The 20,146-nt window shown below is 44.1% G+C and overlaps 1 protein-coding gene across 1 annotated transcript in view; it reads right to left on the bottom strand.

The window, feature by feature from the left end:
• The window catches only part of LOC144499231 (diacylglycerol kinase iota-like), a 207,635-nt gene that overhangs the window by 85,307 nt on the left and 102,182 nt on the right, over window positions 1-20,146 (bottom strand). The window contains exons 8-11 of the mRNA XM_078221349.1: window positions 17,206-17,322; window positions 8,568-8,642; window positions 5,486-5,581; window positions 1,082-1,164 (exon numbers count right to left, since the gene is read on the bottom strand). Of these exons, the coding sequence (XP_078077475.1) occupies window positions 1,082-1,164; window positions 5,486-5,581; window positions 8,568-8,642; window positions 17,206-17,322 (371 nt within the window). The remainder of the gene's footprint in view (window positions 1-1,081; window positions 1,165-5,485; window positions 5,582-8,567; window positions 8,643-17,205; window positions 17,323-20,146) is intronic.

Below are 20,146 nucleotides of genomic sequence, written 5' to 3'. Positions count from 1 at the left end.
GGTCAGTAAACTGGGAGCTGTTGCAAATACCTCTGGCTCTAGCCAGACACATAAAACCTCATCGTGAACACCTTCACAATCTATGTCAATACCACCCATACTCTGCTCTGAGGTTACAGCAGCAAGTGGCAGATCTCAATGAGGAATCCTTATGAAGCAGATACCTCAAACACTTTTCATCTCAATCACCTCAGCAATATGGTGTGATGTGTACATAGACACCATAGATGCCATTTTGCACCTCTTTAGCCACTGGTATCACCCAAAAAATATGAGCACCAGGGACCTGAATTCTGAACCCATAATCCTTGCCAGTCAGTGAAGGTTGGAGCCTAGTCTTTATATATTTATAAGCTTTAATTTACAGAGAGATACATTGGGCGGGATTTTCTGGCTGCATTCACCCCGAGGCTGGAAAAGGTCAATGGACCTTTCCATGTTCCGCTCCTCACCCGTTACAATTGTCGTGGCAGGTGGAACGGGAAAATTTGTCCCATTATATACTGCACCTCCAACCAACAACTACACTTTCAACCTGTTCCAATATACAGGAGCATGGTTGAGTTTCCCAACTAATTTCCACTAACTGAATACAATTAATAAGCAATTAATATGCAATTAACAAGTCCTGGATTGGTAGTATAGTACCTGAATCATTAGACTACAATCGTCCTTGTCTGTTCACATTGTGAGAACTGTATTCAGATCATTGATCTATTTTACATGAACGAAACCCTTTATTAACTTGGAAATGTCATCTCATAATGCAGTTGGTTGCATGGTTAATTTTATAGTGGGCTGTATCGTCATCAAGGGCTGTACGATATGATCTGGAGATCAGGCAGTTGTTTAACTAGTGTTGAAATGTAAAAGGCATATTATATTCATTGTATACAAGTCTACATAAGAGAGTGACCAGAGAAGTTCCACTTGAGAGAATATCTGACTCAAAAACCAATAGTTGTGACGAAGGTGTATGTTGGTTAGTGGTGCATTTAAATGTAAAGTATATTCAGAGTATGGTGCATTCAGTCACATATAGAAAATGCATAGGTGGCTGGTGATGGCTGTCCTGACTTACGCTTCCCTTGGTCCTCCCCGTGAGAGATCAAAGACTTGACGTGGATTCAACCACCACATGAACATCTGGAGGACCTTGTTTCCCTGTCACAGAAAATTTGAAAAGAAAAGACACACAATGAAAAAGTAAAATGACAAGGAGTGAGGGACAGAATGGGACCAGACTCATGATGAGTGTTCATAGTTTCTTTTTGATCCAAACAAGAAGAGACAGGTGTCACCTTCAGTTCACAGATGTGCCGGTTACACTCTGAGCACCTTGTATATATCCTCTTCAGTTGCATCTCCTGTGCACCGGTTCATGGATGAAAGATCAGAAATAGGATTTGAAAGATAGGGGTAGTGTCTGCGTTGTGTTACATTAGGAGAGCTGTAACTGGCCACAGGGCAGTCAGCTGCATAAAGTGGGTAATTTATAACCATGTAACCTTGATATGCAAGATTATTGCACCCTCTGAGTCTCTCCCCAGCTATCATACAAATGCAACATTATTTCCTCTCCTCACTCATGTAAAATGGATTTTGACAGTTTTTAAGCCAGATTTTAAGTTCATATTAAAGGCTCACTAAAGGCCCTGAACACACACAGAGACACAGACACACACATACAAACTAGAACATGCACAAACACACTCTCTCACACATGCCACACACAAACAGACACATACTAACCCACACCACACAAATTAGCACATACATATTCACAATCACATTAGCACACACACACTCTTACACATCACACGCACACGCACACTAACACACACCACAGACACACACAAACTATCAGATACATACACGGATGCTCTCTCTCACACAAACACGCACACACGCTTGCCCCCTCAACCATTCCTCCCCCACCCGCCCCCCCCCCCCCCCCCACCCCGCAATCGCTGGCCTCCCCGGCTGATAGCCGCCCCCCCCCACCCCACCCCCTAGATATTGCCCCCAAACCACCCTCTTCCAATCACAACTCCCCCCCTCCTCCCACCTTCCCCCCCCACTCCCACCCACCACCTGTCCTTCCCAGTTGTAAGGCTGATCTTACTAGATATCTGGGGCCCGTGAGATCGCAAGAGGCGAGAAACCAGGCGTGAACCCAATTTTTCACCTCTTATTGGCAATCTTACTGGCTTGCCCCACCGATCGACCATTGACAAGCCGGTAAGATTGTCCCCATGATGTTTTGCTTTGTTTTCCTGACATTCTATCTCTCCTTGTCATTGCTGTTGTACGATGTCTTTCAGTGTCGGAGGTTTCAACAAGTCGAATGTCCAATGTAATTGTCTCTTCCTCATTAATAATGTGGAGAGGCTTCTGTTGTAGAAAGAGGGGTGTTTCTATATATCATTAGGAATTGGTTCAAGTGTTTGATTGGAGAACTTTGTCCCCTGCTCTCAATGTATGTTTTATGGTTTGGACAATGTTCTGCTAGCTTGTTCGACAGGATGGTGCAGTGCAGATCTAATATGTTGAATAACATTCTCTTTTAAGAACCCTTTGAATTCTTGTGAGGTCCGATGTCACTTACCAATTGTTCAGGGAATCCAAACCTACTAGAGATTTCTCCTAACTTCTCGACAGTCTTTTTCAATGAAGTAGACGTCATTAAAGCAACTTCTGGCCACATTGATTGAGCATCAACCATTCTAAGAACATGTGTCCTTTAAAAGGTCCCTCAAAATCTCCATGCATTAATTGCCAAGCCTCCTGTGGCTAATCCCATGGAGTGGAGATGCTGGCGTTGGACTGGGGTAAACACAGTAAGACACCTCACAACACCAGGTTAAAGTCCAACAGGCTTATTTGGTAGCAAAAGCCACGAGCTTTCGGAGCACTGCTCCTTCATCAGGTAAGTAAGCACAGGTTAAAGAGATGTGTATTGTCTACAGACAGGACAGTTAGTGAGATTTTGCAAGCCCAGGCAAGTCGCGGGGCTTACAGATAGTGTGACATGAACCCAAGATTCCAGTTGAGGCCGTCCTCATGTGTGCGGAACTTGGCTATCAGTCTCTGCTCAGCGACTCTGCGTTGTCGTGTGTCGTGAAGGCCGCCTTGGAGAATGCTTACCCAAAGAGCAGAGGCTGAATGCCCATGACCGCTGAAGTGTTCCCCAACAGGAAGAGAACACTCTTGCCTGGTGATTGTCGAGTGGTGTTCATTCATCCATTGTCGTAGCATCTGCATGGTCTCCCCGATGTACCATGCCTCGGGACATCCTTTCCTGCAGCGTATCAGGTAGACAACGTTGGCCGAGTTGCAAGAGTACGTACCGTGTACCTGGTGGATGGTGTTCTCACGTGAGATGATGGCATTCATGCCGATGATCTGGCACGTCTTGCAGAGGTTGTTGTGGCAGGGTTGGGTGGTGTCGTGGTCACTGTTTGCTGCGGACAATGGTCTGTTTGAGGTTGTGCGGTTGTTTGAAGGCAAAAGGTGGGGGTGTGGGGATGGCCTTGGCAAGATGTTTGTCTTCATCAATGACATGTTGAAGGCTCCGGAGAAGATGTCGTAGTTCCCCGCTCCGGGGAAGTACTGGACGATGAAGGGTACTCTGTCCGCCGAGAGCAGTGTTTGTCTTCTGAGAAGGTCGGTGCGGTTTTTCGCTGTGGCGCATCGTAACTGTCGATCGATGAGTCGAGCGCCATATCCTGTTCTTATGGGGGCATCTTTCAGCGTCTGGAGGTATCTGTTGCGATCCTTCTCATCTGAAGCTGGAGAAGTGGAGCATTGTGAGGTTATCCGTGGGCTTGCAGTACAGTGAAGTGCTGAGGTGACCGTCCTTGATGGAGATGCGTGTGCCCAAGAATACAACCGATTCTGGAGAGTAGTCCATGGTGAGTCTGATGGTGGGATGGAACTTGTTGATGTCATCATATCGTTGTTTCAGTGATTGTTCACCATGTGTCCAAAGGAAGAAAATGTCATCGATGTATCTAGTGTATAGCATCGTTGAAGGTCCTGTGCGGTCTTGTTCGAACCTGTGCATGAAGATGTTGGCATATTGAGGTGCACATTTGGTCCCCATGGTTGTTCCGTGTGTCTGGATGAAGAACTGGTTGTTGAAGGTGAAGACATTGTGGTCCAGAATGAAGCGGATGAGTTGTAAAATTGCATCTGGAGCCTGGCAGTTGTCAGCGTTGAGTACTGAGGCAGTTGCAGCAATGCCATCGTCATGGGGGATGCTGGTGTAGAGTGCCAAATTTGTTTGGTAAGATTGCTCTCCCCGACCACCACTCCCCACACTACTTCCCCCCCCCGCCCTTCCCCCACCCTTCCCCCCCCACGCCGCCCTCCCCCCCCAACCTCCATGTCTTTCACCAACGACAAGGAGTTTTGGCTGGGAATGACACCACAGGAGAGAAACGGATTCCTGACATGATCCTTGCACAGACTGAACCTATCTCGTAAATCATCCAAACCAGAGATGATGTAATCTGGAAGAGGCATGCGGACCAGTTGTTGGCAAGAAGAACTGATCCGTCAGAAATGGGACCTGCTGAAAATCTGGATTCAACTGTACAAAGTCCTGACCTGAGCCTTCCTGTAACCCTGATACCGACAGACATTGTTGAGGAAAGCAACACCTCACCTGTAGACAAAACACAGAGTTAACATCTAGTTACAACATCAATACCGGTCAAATCAACCATTGATGATGTTTGTGCAAAGACAAAAATGCCAGAGATTACAACCAGTGCAAAGAGGAAGATATCAGAGGTTCACCGTCAACTGTTCTGAGAGTAACAACCTCCAGACCATCTGACTTATTGATAATTGTTCATGTTGCACTTAAGCTTGTTGGGGACATTCACTTTAAAGGGGGAGGAAATATTATGTATTAACGTCGATCTGGTAGCTGCACTAAGCAGTGTGTATTAATACATTCATGTATTCACCGGAAATGATGTCACCAGTTGCTAGCAAGGGAAATTGCCAGAGTGAAGAAACAACCATGTAGTCAACACCACCCTGTAAATAAAGCACCATTACTTTTAACTCTTCATGCGTCCTCACGTCAATTTCCCAATATACAATACCACCCATTGAAGTGACTGCTCCTAAACCTTACTCAGTTCGTAAGGGGAAAACCCCACTTGCATATGAATGATTTCCCCCAATAAGGCAACGAACATTAGGCATGAAATTAGGAGGGAAAATTCCATCTCTCGCCCACAAGTTCTGCCAGCTGCACTTCCTTTATAGCAAACAGTAAATACACAGACACACAGAACCTTACAGCAGCCTATTCAAATGGCAATCAATCCAAGAGTGATAAATTGGTTTGAGTGATGAGTTCGTGTGTGTATATATTGGACTGACCAATGAGCTGCACACACACGCACGCACGCACACACGCACGCACGCACGCACACACACACACACACACACCACCAACACCACTAACCTGGTTTCCACCACTCTTTGGATTTACAAACACCAGAAGTGGTTTCATCAAAGGTGATGAGATGGGTTTGATTATAAATGGCTTCCATTTGTTTTCCTGTAAAACAAGACTCGAGGCATTAATCTAGTCAGTCTCTTTCAGCAGGTAACAAGGTGGCACTGTATATGGTCCAGTACCTGCCTTGCCCAAGTGAAATTATGTGTACATGTGCCACTGTGAGCTGTGGGAGGCCAACTTGCTCTGCACACTGTCAACTACTGAAGTGAAACCCTGAATAGATTTCACCTTCGTCCCTCTCAAGACCAAAAGGAAATGGGTAGCCCATTCCTCCAAATAATTTGCCCCTCCCACTCCCCACCACGGCCCAGACCCTCATTTCCTGAAGGCACTGATTCATTTTACAATCAGGTTGTTATGGGCATCCTCAGGCACCTTAGTATTCACATGCGATTCTTGACAGTGTGTTGGCAGGTTCTTCAACCGAGGGGGATATCACAGCCAAGCCCAATGCTGTTCTTACCCAACATGCACTCAATGGCCAACCCGGCATCATTTTGGGCAGCCGGAACCTTGGTTTATAAATTCCAGTGGAGGTGTTCCACAGCAGTAATTCCTTTGCACCAGTGGAGCTAAAACATAGATTGAGCCAGCTCGTGAGGGGAGGTAGGTAGGTGCCTGGATGAGGGGAATGGTGCGTTGCAAAACAATTTCAGTAGCCCTGAGTGTGCATAGTAGTTGTTTGGTGCATTTCGAATATCGTGTCATTGTCTGCTTCTTTCTCTTTGGCTGTCACTGCTGTTAAGTAATCCTGTGGACACATTCATTGTGATTAGGGTTTGGCCAGAAATGCTGAATCAATCCAAATTGGCAGGTATGTGTGTGTGAGTGAGTGAGTGAGTGAGTGAGTGAGTGACTGAGTGTTTGAGTGTGTGAGTGTGAGTGAGTGTGAGTGAGTGAGTGTGTGAGTGTGTGTGAGTGTGAGTGAGTGTGAGTGAGTGGGTGTGTGAGAGTGTGAGTGTGAGTGTGTGTGAGTGTGAGTGAGTATGAGTGAGGGAGTGTGCGTGAGTGAGTGTGCGTGAGTGAGTGTGCGTGAGTGAGTGTGCGTGTGAGTGAGTGAGTGAGTGTGAGTGAGAGTGAGTGAGTGTGAGTGTGTGAGAGTGAGTGAGAGTGTGAGTGTGTGTGAGTGTGAGTGAGTATGAATGAGGGAGTGTGCGTGAGTGAGTGTGCGTGAGTGAGTGTGCGTGAGTGAGTGTGCGTGTGAGTGAGTGAGAGTGAGTGAGTGTGAGTGAGTGTGTGAGTGAGAGTGAGTGAGTGAGTGAGTGTGAGAGTGTGAGTGTGTGTGAGTGAGTGAGTATGAGTGAGTGTGTGTGTGAATGTGAGTGAGTGAGTGTGAGTGAGTGTGAGTGAGTGTGTGTGTGAGTGTGTGTGCGTGAGTGTGTGTGTGTGAGTGTGAGTGAGTGAGTGAGTGTGAGTGAGTGTGAGTGGGTGTGAGTGTGTGTGAGTGTGAGTGAGTGTGAGTGAATGAGTGAGTGTCTGTGTGAGTGTGCGTGAGTGTGCGTGAGTGTGCGTGAGTGAGTGTGAGTGAGTGTGTGAGTGAGTGTGTGAGTGAGTGTGAGAGTGAGTGTGAGTGAGTGAGTGTGAGAGTGAGTGAGAGTGAGTGAGTGTGAGTGAGTGTGTGTGAGTGAGTGTGTGTGAGTGAGTGTGTGAGAGTGTGTGAGAGTGTGAGTGTGTGTGAGTGAGTGTGAGTGTGTGTGAGTGTGAGTGTATGAGTGAGTGTGAGTGAGTGTGAGTGAATGAGTGAGTGTGTGAGTGAGTGTGTGTGAGTGAGTGTGTGAGTGAGTGTGTGTGTGTGAGTGAATGAGTGAGTGTGTGAGTGAGTGAGTGTGTGTGAGTGAGTGTGTGAGTGTGAGTGAGAGTGAGTGTGTGTGAGTGAGTGAGTGTGAGTGAGTGTGAGTGAGTGTGAGTGAGTGAGTGAGTGTGTGAGTGAGAGTGAGTGAGTGTGAGTGAGTGTGTGAGTGTGTGAGTGTGAGAGTGAGTGTGTGTGTGTATGTGAGTGTGTGTATATGTGTGTGCGAGTGTGCGTGAGCATGTGTGTATGAGTGAGTGTAAGAGTGTGTGTGTGTGTGAGTGTGTGTGTATGTGAGAATGTGCGTGAGAGTGAGTGTGAGAGTGTGTGTTTGTGTGTGCACATGTGAATGTATGTGTGTGTGTGCATGTTTGTGTGTATGTGTGAGTGTGTGCATGTGAGTATGTGTTCTGTTATTTATCAATGCACACATACACACACATTTTTAGACTGGGTAAATGGAGATTGATCAAACTGTAACTCCTCTTAGACTTGTATTCCCCTTTAAAGTAACCAGTTCAGGTCTAACTTGGGGAGTATATTTCTTTGGAGCTTGTGCCACAACTTTGACAGAAACCTCCATTTATAGACATTAGGGAATTCATGCCAAGCATCCATCAAGGGTACAACAGGAGAGTGGGGGTAATCGCTGAGGGAACTTCAAGCAGGTACAGCCAACAGTTACACAGTTATCAGATTAAGATGTGCTTCCCCCTGAAAGTTATGCTTATAATAACACAAAACCATTTAAAAGTTTACTATTGAAATTCCTAAATATTGACACTATGGTTGGTTGAGACAAGCCACTTCCTATATTCCTCAAGCAACTCTAGGGGTTCTTGGCTGTATTTCTTACTGATCTCAATTCAGATACTTTACACTGTTGGGTTCAATAACTACTGGGGTTAAGAGTCTCTTAAGGCACATTAAGAGATACAAGTATTAGCCCCATGGTTAATCTCTTAATGTGCACAGTACCCACTGAGTGAATAGTTATATTTTTTACTGGGTTACTTGGTTTCATGATCATATTTCTTCCTGGTGTTAATCTAGCTCCCTCACACTATGTGGCTCAATAACTCCCTGGGTTTGTGTAGAGGTATCTGCCACAAAAAGTCTGAAATACATAAAGGGAAGTTCAAGTTGTGGTGAAACTGATTTAGCTTTGAAAGGGGCCCCCCATGGCAGCCCTTCTCTCTACATGTAAGTATAAACCAGTTCCTTGGCCTGACTCACGTCTGCTCCTTTCCTGCTGGTTTTTCTCTTCAATGATGTCCTCTTTTTCCTTCTACTTGAAGACTTGAAGGAGTTCTGTGCAGAGGCAATGATCAGAAACAGGATGTCACCACAGATGTCCATTGCTGGTTTCTGACAGAGTTGTCACCACCCTCCAAATAAAACATGAAACTGATGTAAAAGCCAATTTCCTGTCACCAGAAACCCAAAGAAATGTCCCCAGTATATGCTTCATCTGATGGCACTGCAGTGGCTCCTGAGAAACCACCATAACTCAAACCAATCTGATTATTTTAATACCATTCAGTTCTGTGGAAAAAGACAATCTAGCTTCCATTCCGATTTATTGTCAGAAATTCTCACTTCACTCAGCAGAGATATCTGCGCATAATTGTTTCATTTTGCTATCTTCTGGATATGAGACATGGCTCCACATGAATTAACAGCCCTCAGTAACTTGGCCAAGTGGCTATTCTTCACCTGTCACCATAGATTGTGGCTGTCAGCAGCCTGTATAACTGTGGAAGCAAGTCTCCTGACCACCTTCTAACTGATATCCATAAACTTATACTTTCCAGTAAAAGTCAATGGACATTGACCAAGAGTGGAAACCTGGATATTTTTATTTCCTTCCTCCTATGAGGACCTATTACAGTATATTTAATGCTGTCCACCTTTAGCTTCACCCAGCAAAGATCAGAGATCAAACCTAATGCAGAGCCAGGGCAATATACCCAATCACATAGCCACCTTTGAGTTCAATACAATTAGAATATTTATGTAACAGAAATGAGTGTTTATGATACTCGAGTATTTCAAAGACAAGAGAATGCGAGCAATGCTCCCTAGCCCTATTACACACAATGAAGAATATTGGTGGGCAACCAGGCAATTAATCAGAGGAGGAGGAGGTTCCATGAACATCCTCACCCTCAACCACAGTGGATTCTAACATGTGAGTGCAAGGAACAAGACTGAATTCTAAGCAAGTATTCAGTCAAAGTGGACACTACTACTTGCCTTTCATTAGAGGTTCCCACCAGGATAGTTGCCAATCTACAGCCAGTTTGGTTCGCTGAAGAGGCTGAGTGCATTGGAAGGGAGCAGAGGCTATGAGGTCACATAACATTCCGACTGAAATATGTGCATCAATGCAAGCTGGCAAACAAACCAAGTTGTTCTAGGGCAGCTACATCATTGGCAGATATCCAACAATTCAAAAAGTTCCCAGGTATGTTCCATCCACAGAAACCAGGACAATTTCAACCCAATCATCAGCAAAGTGGTAAAAGGAGCCATCAAAAGTGCCACCAAACAAGACCAACTGACTGAACACCTATTCACTGAGGCTTAGTTTCAGTGCCATAGAATGACTTGGATCTGGATCACATCACAAGCATGATAAAGAGCAGGGAAAAGAGCAACTTTCTATTACAGCAAAAGACCGTTCAACCAGGTATGGCACCAAGGAACCCAAGCAAAGCAGAGGAAAATGCTGATCGACAGGAAAATCCTTCAGTGCTGGAGTCACACCTGACACAACGAAAAATGGTTTTGCTTTTAAAAGCCAATCATTTCAGCTCTAAGGCATTGCTGCGTGAAGCACTCTTGGGTCAATCATTTTCTGCTGCTTCATCAATGACCTTCCCTCCAACATAAGGACAGAAGTAGACTTTGAAGATTAAAGTGACCAGCCCACCTCAGTGTTTCACAGTCCACAAACCAGAATGAAGACTTTGATCAGAGAGCTTCCTGAAATCATCATGCCAAGAGTGATCTTTAGGTTTCCCAGGGCTAGAAGAGGCGGTCCAACCATGACAGCCCCAACCTGGGGGAGAGTGTCAAGGCCAACCCCAAGCCCTCAGCCTACTTCACCCCCTAGGACCCTTAGGAGGCCCTCCCTCTGCAGCCTGGCAGTGGCACAGGGGCACTGGACTTACCTCTTTAACCACCCCCCTCAGGGTCCAATGTGCATGTCAGGATGTCACTGCCAAAGTGTTGGGGGGGGGGGGAGAGCAAGGTTCGCACTTCCAAGTTGGGGGGGGGGGGATGTTGCGGAGCTGAGGGCGGGGACTGATGGGGGGAACTGAGGAGGTCAGGAAGTCAGGGGGTGGGGAGAGGGGTAATGTCACCTTCATCCCTGCATAGTGTGTGTGTGTTTGTGTGTGTGTGGGGGGGCGTGGGGTGACCCATTATTTTAGTGGTGGGGGAAGGATCCACCTCTTTGCTGAGGGGTTGGAGTGTTCCTATGATTAGTGGTGGGGTGGAGGGGGGGGGGGGGGGTCATAATTCTGTTGTATGGGAGCGGGCAGGCACTCTATGAACGTGAAGATTAGGGTCCCTTTAAAAAAGGTGCCCCGATCTCTGAACAGCTGGGCTGGTGGATGTTTCACTCTCTGCATGAATTTAAATGCTTAAGGTGGATGAAGTGGATGAATTCCACCTCACAGCCGTTGCTAACGCCAGGGGTAAGAACTCCGGTTTCCCTACCTCAGAGGGGTGTGGAAATTCAATCATTAAGTATATTTAAAGCTGGGCTAGACAGATTTTTTGTCTCTCAGGGAATTAAGCATTGTGGGGAGCAGGAGGGAAAGTGGAGTTGAAGCCCAAGATCAGGCATGATCATATTGAATTATGTTGCAGTCTCGATGGACCAACTCCTGCTCCTATTCCTTGTGTTCTTGTCAACATAATCAAGCTCTGTGTGAATTATAAAAGGTTCATAAGGAAATAGAAAACTCCTGGGAAGATTCTTTTGCTCTTCTTTATCAATATAACATAGTTTAAGTAAGCTATTTAGAAGCCAAACTGTTTCTCATCAATGATCAAGACCTATTTTTTAAGAGCTCAGGAGGCCAGATTTGCCCAGAAAGTAGCAGAAATATGGGCAAAGATATTCTTCTGTGCATGGGGTGCACTAACTACATAAACATCTTCATTACTGTTACATTTACAATTATAACCTCTCTACCTCACAGAGAAACTCTTTGTCCACCTTTATCACTCCAGTACTCTCTTTTCTCCCTTTCAAACCTCATGTAAAATTCAATCAAATTATTGTCACTATTCATCAGATGTTCCATTGCAGCTGGATTGCTAATATGATCCAAAACAGTTGATGAAGCTGACACTAAGACGCAGAGTTTTTCTTTGAGAGAGTTTATTGACTTGTTCAGTGTCACAGCTCTCCTGCTCTTCTCCCAGTGTCCTAACTGCCTCCTTTTTATATGTGCTCAAAGACAATTAATAGCCATCATCTATTTCTCTCAATCTTAATATAATTGACATGACATTAACAAGATGGTTTACTAATTGTTTTTTGACTCATTGCTATGTGTAGAATATTATTTTAACATATTGTTCCAGAAATTCTCCTGATTACGTTCTAGAAATTCGCTGTCCCGACGACTCAATGTATTCTGCTTCTCCCAGTTGATGTGAAAATTAAAATAATCCATTATAACCACATTAATTTTTCTGCATGTTTCCCTGCTCTTGGCATTTATACATCCCCCATTAATGTCAGGAGCAGAGCAAACAACTCCCACCAGAGCCTTTGCATCCTTTGCACTTCATTAATTCTACCCACACTGTTTCCACTGCCTGGTCACGCTTACTGAATTCCCTTCTCTCTGTGCCTTTTTTACAACTTTGCAGTTTCTCCTTTTCCAGTTTTCCTCTCCCTTCTAATGTGTGGAGTATTTTGCTCCGAATCATGTTTGGAGCCGATAATGAGATTCTCTGGCCTCCCCTCAGCGATTTTCCCAGCGGCAGGACGCGGTGCACTGTTTGCTGATGGCAGGATCCTCTGGTCCTGCTGCTGTCAATGGGAATTCCCTTTAAAGCCAACCCATGGTGCCAGGAAACCCGTGGCAAGGAGTGTGCCACCGGCAGGACCGGAGAACCCTACAGGCATAAATAGTGGAGAATTAAGTCGGGCAGCATGGTCGGTGCAGGCTTGGAGGGCCGAAGGGCCTGTTCCTGTGCTGTAATTTTCTTTGTTGTTTGTTCTAATTCCGGCCCAGGTCTCTCCAATAGCTATTATCGGCGGGATCTTCTGTTCCTGCTGAAGATGATCTCCCCGCAGCAAGGTGGGTAAGTCACACAAATTGCTATAAATATCGCTGGGACTGGAAGATCCTGCCAGCAACCAATGGTGAGCCACCTCTGCCACCGGAAAACACACCACATGGTGCGGGGGGGGTGCCCAGAAAATCCCACCCATATCCTTTTAATTGAATTTGCGCTTCTAACTCATTTATTTGTCACTTTGCACTCTGTGTATTGAATAAAGAACTTTTGCTTGGATGACTGTCCCCACCCTGCCACAGGTTTATTGGTTTGTTCCATAAACTTTGTGATTTCTTACACTTTAACATTGCTGATGCTCTGGACATTGATATACTGGCAATTTAATTTGTTCTCATTTTTCATCACCCCTGCTACAGTTTTAAGTTATTTTGTTATCACTTTCAATAACCTCCCTCAAAAAAAGAGCGTGGAGGAGTTCACACAAGCTGCCAGGTGTGGAGGTTTGAAAGGTCTGTCTCAATGTTTTGGGACTTCATCTAAGCTGTTAAAAAAAAACCCTCTATACCTCCACCCACTCCCTATGGTCCTTCATAACATCCATGTCAACTTGTGCTCCTCTATTCATCCCTATAGCCCTTTGTGGCCCTTATGCCAACTTAGTGCTGCATCATGCCAACCCATTCCCATCTTTGCCATTACACCCTCCATGCCAACTCATTCAGTATTCACCAGTTCCTCAGGGGCCATGATGATAATAAATATTGATCATTTCACTGTTTAAAAAACATACATTGATAAAAACACATCCAATCCATTTAAATTACATCACATACTTAATCCTTTATAAAAACAAACATTTCCTTCAACAAATATTTCATTCAACGATTTAATCTATTATGAAAAGAAACATTTGTATTCATGGCCCCACATCAAAGACTTTATATTGGAGCTGTCATTCAAACTGTGAATTTATAAGCCCCGCACTGAGATAATGATAGGTTGCAAATTAGTCAAGTAGCTCTAACCCGAAAGTGATAACTTTTAGGCTTATGTCAACACTCATTGAAATTGCAAGCACTGATATTTTTCAACTACATACTGCTTTTCTTTTCAAAAATTCAAAGAGGATCGGGATTTAAATGCCTCAATAGCTCCACTCAGTTTATCCACTTTTTATGTACATTCATGTCTACTTTAAACAACCCAAAAGGGCACCATACCTCTCCCAAAGGACCTTTCTCAATGGGTACTTTATCTCTCCCAAAGGGGTACCAGAACCTCCCCAAAAGGGTACCTTACCTCACCAAAGAGGGACAGGGATCAAAGATGATGGCTTGAATCTTCCCAATATAGAGGACATTTCTGCTCAGGACTGGATGTCGAACCAGTAGTGTGACAAGTCAGAGACAATGGAGGGGTAGAAAGAAATGGTGGTAGGATAAAGCTGGCTTTTGTTGCTTCAGGCTAAATCAAAGCTTGTAAGAAATGGTCTTGGATATATTTCTTACAACGCAAAAGCTCTTGCCCAGACAACATCAACAAGGAATGCCACCATAAGAATGCCAATAAAGCTAATTACTAAGAGAAAAACATCACTTTCCAACCACATGGGTGAACAATTCTCTTGGCAAATTAACAGTGGAAGAGTTACTAGATCAATGAAGACCTGTTTATATCAGTTTTAGAGCTTTTCTCAGCAGACACTCAAATGTACATTTCCTACTTGAAAAACACAGCCTGTTACTATCGAAATAGCCCAACCTCTGCAGACACTTTTGTGACCAGCACCCGTGGTCAGGGAGTCTCCAAGCTCCGAATAAATCCACAGAAATTCAGACCAATAGTATCCAAAGGAGGGAAAATGAATCACCTCCTACCTATAGAAATGCAATATACTTTCAAAGCTCAATGCTCAACCTTTCCTTATCAGAAAACACCTTCATGGATGCTAGCTCGATGATCTTTGGATTCCTTAATGCTAATGCCATATTTTAAGTAACTTGTACACTGACTGCTAGATGTTTGCCTGGGCCTGTTTATCTCAGCTATTTGATTATATTATGTAGTGCAGTTTAACTGGCGCAAGATAAGACTGACTACAAGTGATTACTGCATTGTTAATGGGCAACTTCAAACTGAACATATAAATGTAATGATTATTCCAGAAACAGGTCATGCAATTGAGATACTAATGAGTGTGGCATTGCCGAATGATTCTGTCAAGGTGATGGCTCATAATCACAGAATCCCTGCAGTGCAGAATGAGGCCATTCGGCTCATTGAGTCTGCACCAACCACAATCCCACCCAGGCCCTATTCCCAGAACTTCACTTATTTACCCTGCTAATCCCCTAACACAAAGGTCAATTTAGCATGACCAATCAAGCTAACATGCACATCTTTGGACATCTTAGCCAATTAGAGCCAATGTCAAAGAGTTAAGGAAGGTCTGCAATGCAGGAGATATGTCCCTGACCATGTAAATATAAATGAAGCTGCGGTGACAGGGCAAGGGCCAACAATTCAATTGGGAGAGAAAGGGCAAGACAGTCTTTCAGGGCAGAAACCTCCGATCACACTAGCAATGGGAAGCACAGGGGGTGGTGGTAATTTGGCGTGAGGGCAAAAATCAATTTCTCGATGTTGGAATGAACTGTTGGAATTCTGTTCTGGGAACTTTAAGAGTTTGCTCAAGGCAGGTCGAGTTTCCTGATGAACAATGTCGGGAAGCCTTCTTGCTTGTATTAACAACTCATGCATGCTCATTAAAAGGCCACCTTGCTAAAATTAAGTTCTCCCATAAAATTAAACTCCCCACAAGCGGGAAATTCCAATATCTGTTTTATTACTGTATATAAGTGCACCTGGCGAGCTCTACTTTTTCCAGGACTTTGAGGTCAGTAAAGGCTGCTTTTGCCTCTTGGGGACCACTCGCAACTTCACTCATATCAGGTGTCGATAACACAAGCTGCACAAAAACTGGAATGTGGGGTGGGGGTTAGGGTGGAGCAGACACTGGAAATGGGGAATGGGGATTAGAGGTGGAGCAGAGGCTGGAAATGTGGGGTGGCGGTTAGGGTGGAGCAGACACTGAAAATGGGGGGGTGAGAGTTAGGGTGGAGCGGAGGCTGGAAATGTGGGGGGTGGAGGTTAGGGTAGAGCAGACACTGGGAATGGGGGGGTGGGGGTTAGGGTGGACCAGACACTGGAAATGGGAGGGTGGGGGATAGGGTGGAGCAGAGACTGGAAATGGGAGGGTGGGAGTTAGGGTGGAGCGGAGACTGGAAATGGGGGGAGGTGGGGGTTAGGGTGCAACAGACATGGAAATGGGGGTGGGATTAGGGCTGAAGTGGAGGCAAGGAATGGGGGTGGGGGCTAGGGTGGAGAGGAGGCTGGAAATGAAAGGTGGGCTGAGGGAGGAAGGGATGGAGATTGTCCAATTGCCCTCTAAATATGGCAGTCAGACCTTTGACCCCATGGAGTAACGGTGGGAATGGTGACTTGCTGCCCAGCCCATGCCATCACATTCACCGTTCTCTGCACGGGTAAATAAGTAATGAGTTAAATAGCACAAGATCGTGTATGGGCAGCACCAGAATCCCAAGTAGAAAGCTCCCAGCTAGATTTCAGAATGGAAGATTTTGCTCCCAGATCCGAAAACAGGCATGGCTAGTAGCCCTAAATTACCAGGTGATAATCACTTCATTTTAGACTTGAAGTCTTCTGGCATGTGTATCTGAACAGTGTGTTGTCCAAACTAAAACCAGATAATCTGAGCTGGTAGTGTTCAGCTGGATAGTTTACATCAGAAAATTGTTACTGTCATTGGGAGAGAAATGCTGGCATTGACTAAAGTGGTAGACCACTCACCAGAAAGGCATCAGCAAACTGCTGCAATCACTGAGCCCTATGTATTCCCTAGAGTCACCTTATGTACAAGAGCTGGGCTGTGGCTCAAGATTATTTTTAGGAAAGCCTATATGGCGACTGCTGCTTGTTTGATGAACTGAGTAAGGAAGCAATACTGCACCACCTCTAAAAACATACATTTCTTCATTGTTTTTCCTCCACTGTTTTGCCAGTCAATATTCCTGGAACTGAAATCCCCCATGATTAACACTCTTTACAGGCCTCTTTGACCTTCCCTACTGAGCAGGTTTGTAACAACACTGAATAATAACTTGGGTCAGAACGTTTCATGCGCTGTGTAATTATATCGTATTTAACCATGCTCATGCTTTGACTCAAATGTAAGACATGTTACACACTTTCAAAGAAGGGCATGCAGCAACAAATGGTCAACAATGACACTAGTTTTGTTAATATTCAATATTCCACCTCATTAGAAAGAAGCGTCCGACATTTCCATGTCAGCCAAAGCGTAGCGCCACATGAAGCCGTTCAAAGTAGCATGACATGCCAGTGGAGTGGTTAAATATCTTGATTGGTAAATGTCAGGATATTTTCTGGATGGTTATGGTACTGTTGAAGTTGATATGGTGACATCCCTACCTCATACTGAGGCTCCCTAAAATGATGTAGAACCTCAAGGAAAGAGTACTGAGAATGGATATGAGGCAGATGGCGGATGCTCTGTGCTTTATACCTGTGGTTTTTTCACCTTTATAATCCATGTCGGGGGAATAATGACTGCAGCGTGCACACCTAGCGAACACGGCTCCTCGATGTGATGCAACATGAAACATGTCACCTTATTGTGAAACTGAAAAAAGAAAGGTAATTTCACAAAAATTAGCAAAAGACCTTTACAAAGCAAAAAACATCAATGGCTTGCCTCTTGACCAATCACTGCCGAGTGAGGACTATCCTGTATCTTGGTACAAATATTGGGGAGATGATGGGGTAGTGGTATTGTTACTAGGCCAGAGAGCCCAGGCTAGGGTATGGATTCAAATCCCATCACTACATCTGGAATATAAATCATCAGTAATGGTGACCATGAAACTATTGTCCGTTGTTGTAAAAACCCATCTGGTTCACTAATGCCCTTTAGGGAAGGAAGTCTGCAGTCCTTACACGGTCTGGCTGATTCTTAACCTTCCTCTAAAATAGCTGAGCTCACTGCCTTCTAAAGTGGCTAAGCAAACCACTCAGTTCAGGGGTAATTAGGGATGGGCAGCAAATGCTGGTCTTCCCAGTGCTGTCCATGTGCCAAGAAAGAATAAAATAAAAAATAAGGGCTACCTTTGCTGTAGATCAATGGCTAACCAATTAGAGCCTTCTTGTATCCATGAGAAATTGATGTCAGTAAGAATCATTCGTTACCCACCAGAAAAACAGTTTTCTACAAAGAATCATTTCCCTTCAGTTGTTCTGGAGTATCATTGTTACCAATATCTCAACAGCACTGAAATAAGGACCATGTCAATGTATCTCATTGTGGTACATTGTACTTAAAGTGACCAGATCTGTAAACAACCAAAGCCAAATGGTCTTTCAACCATTCACATGAAACCAATTTCCTGAGTGGCTCATAAACAATAAAATCCTAACAGATTGTTTCCGAATGTGATTCAAGATGTTATAAAAGGAAACTGAGGAAGAAAAAAGAGTTATTTCATAGACAACGTATTCTTTTCTTCTTATATCAAACTACACAACAAATTGTAAGCAATGAAATTAGCAAAGCTTTTATTAACCTAAAGCTTGTGCACCAGGTCTGGACCTCTTGGTCACACAAACCAAGTGATAACTCACAAAGGGGTCAAATGGAAGACTAGAAGTTACACAAGGCAGGATTTTCAAAGGGCTCACCTTTGGCAGGACTGGAAGATCTTACTGACAAGAAGGGCCATAAAATCCCACCTACAGTTTTAAGTGTCAGATTATAGGGTAGCCAGAATTGAATCACAGAACAGACAGTGAGAGAATAAGATTCCATTTGGAGAGGTCATGGAGATCAAATCTTGCTAGATGCAGGATCCACTTTTGACACACCACAACTTGCTGAGTATGATGTGTAGATCAGGTGATGCAGTGTCTATCTACAGGTAATGACAATGGGAAACGGTCTCACTAGTGCCCTGTACAACTAAAGCATAACCTCCCTACTTTATATTCAATTTCTCTCACAATAAATGATAACATTCTATTAGCTTTCCCAATTACTCGCTGTACCTGCATACTAGTCTTTTGTGGTTTGATGCTCTATGGTTGTCCAGATCCCTTTACAGCTCAGAGCTCTGCAATGTTTGGATAATACATTTCTTTTTTGTTCTTCCTTTCAAAATGGATAACTTCACATTTTCCCACATTGTACTCCATTTTCCTGATCTTTGCCCTGATCATTTAACCTATTTACATCTCTTTGTAGCCTCCTTAAGTTCTCTTCACAACTTACCTTCCTACCAATCTTCATGTCATCAGCAAATTGGGCAATCCTCCCTTCAATCCCTTCCTCCAAGTCATTTATATAAGTTGTAAACAGTTGAGGTCTCAGCACTGAAATACATTTTTGCCAACCTGACAAAGACCCATTTTTGCCTGCTCACTACTGCCTGTTAGCTAGTCAATCTTCTATCAATGCCAATATATTACCCCCTATAACAGGAGCTTTTATTTTCCACAATAACCTTTGGTGTGGTACTTTATTAACTGCCCTCTGGAAATCTAAGTACAGTACATTCACTGAAGCCCCTTTATCCACAATATTGTGCCGAATGGCTGCCTCCTGCACTGTAGGGATTCTATGGTTCTATGTTACTTCCTCAAAAATCTCCAATAGGTCGGTTAAGCATAATTTCCCTTTCACAAAACTGTTGACTCTGGCTGATTACCTTGCGTTTATCCAAATGCCTTGTTATAATTTCTTTAATAATATCTTCTACCGTTTTCTCTCCCTTTTTGAATGATGGAGTTACATTTGCTATCTTCTAACCTAATGGAACTTTCCCCGAATCTAAGGTGTTTTGTAAAATTAAAACCATTGCATCAACTATCTCATGAGCCACTTCTTTAAAGACCCCAGGGTGATGTCTGTCAGGACCCGGGCTCTTGTCAGCCCACAGCTCCAACAATTTACTCAGTACCACTTACTTCTCTGGTGACTGTAATTTTCCTGAGTTCCTCCCTCCCTTCCACTTCCTGGTTCATTGCTGCTTCTGGAATGTTACTTGTATCCTCTATAGTGAAGACTGATGCAAAATACCTGTTCAATGCATCTGCCATCTCCTTGTTTTCCAATATCAATTCTCTAGGCTCACTTTCTATCAGACCAATGCTCACTTTGTTAACTCTTATTTAAATGTTTCTAAAAACTCCTACTATTTGTTCTTATGTTTCTGGCTAGTTTTTCCTTGTACTCTAATTTTTCCCTCCTCATTAATCTTTGAGTCATCTTTTGCTGTTCCTTATATTCCTTATAACAACTGCCAGTTTCCAGATGCAATTTTACATCTCATCCGCTTAAAGACTTGATTAGTTGTAAGTATTCGCATTCCAACCATTATTCATGTAAATTGAGTTTGTGTCTTTATATGCTCTGTTTGTGAACAGAATTCCCACTCACCTGAAGAAGGGGCTTGCAG

Source organism: Mustelus asterias, chromosome 9, assembly GCF_964213995.1.
Source record: "Mustelus asterias chromosome 9, sMusAst1.hap1.1, whole genome shotgun sequence".
NCBI lineage: Eukaryota > Metazoa > Chordata > Chondrichthyes > Carcharhiniformes > Triakidae > Mustelus > Mustelus asterias.
The sequence above is the reverse complement of the archived record's forward strand: the minus strand, read 5'-3'. Positions and strand labels throughout refer to the sequence as shown.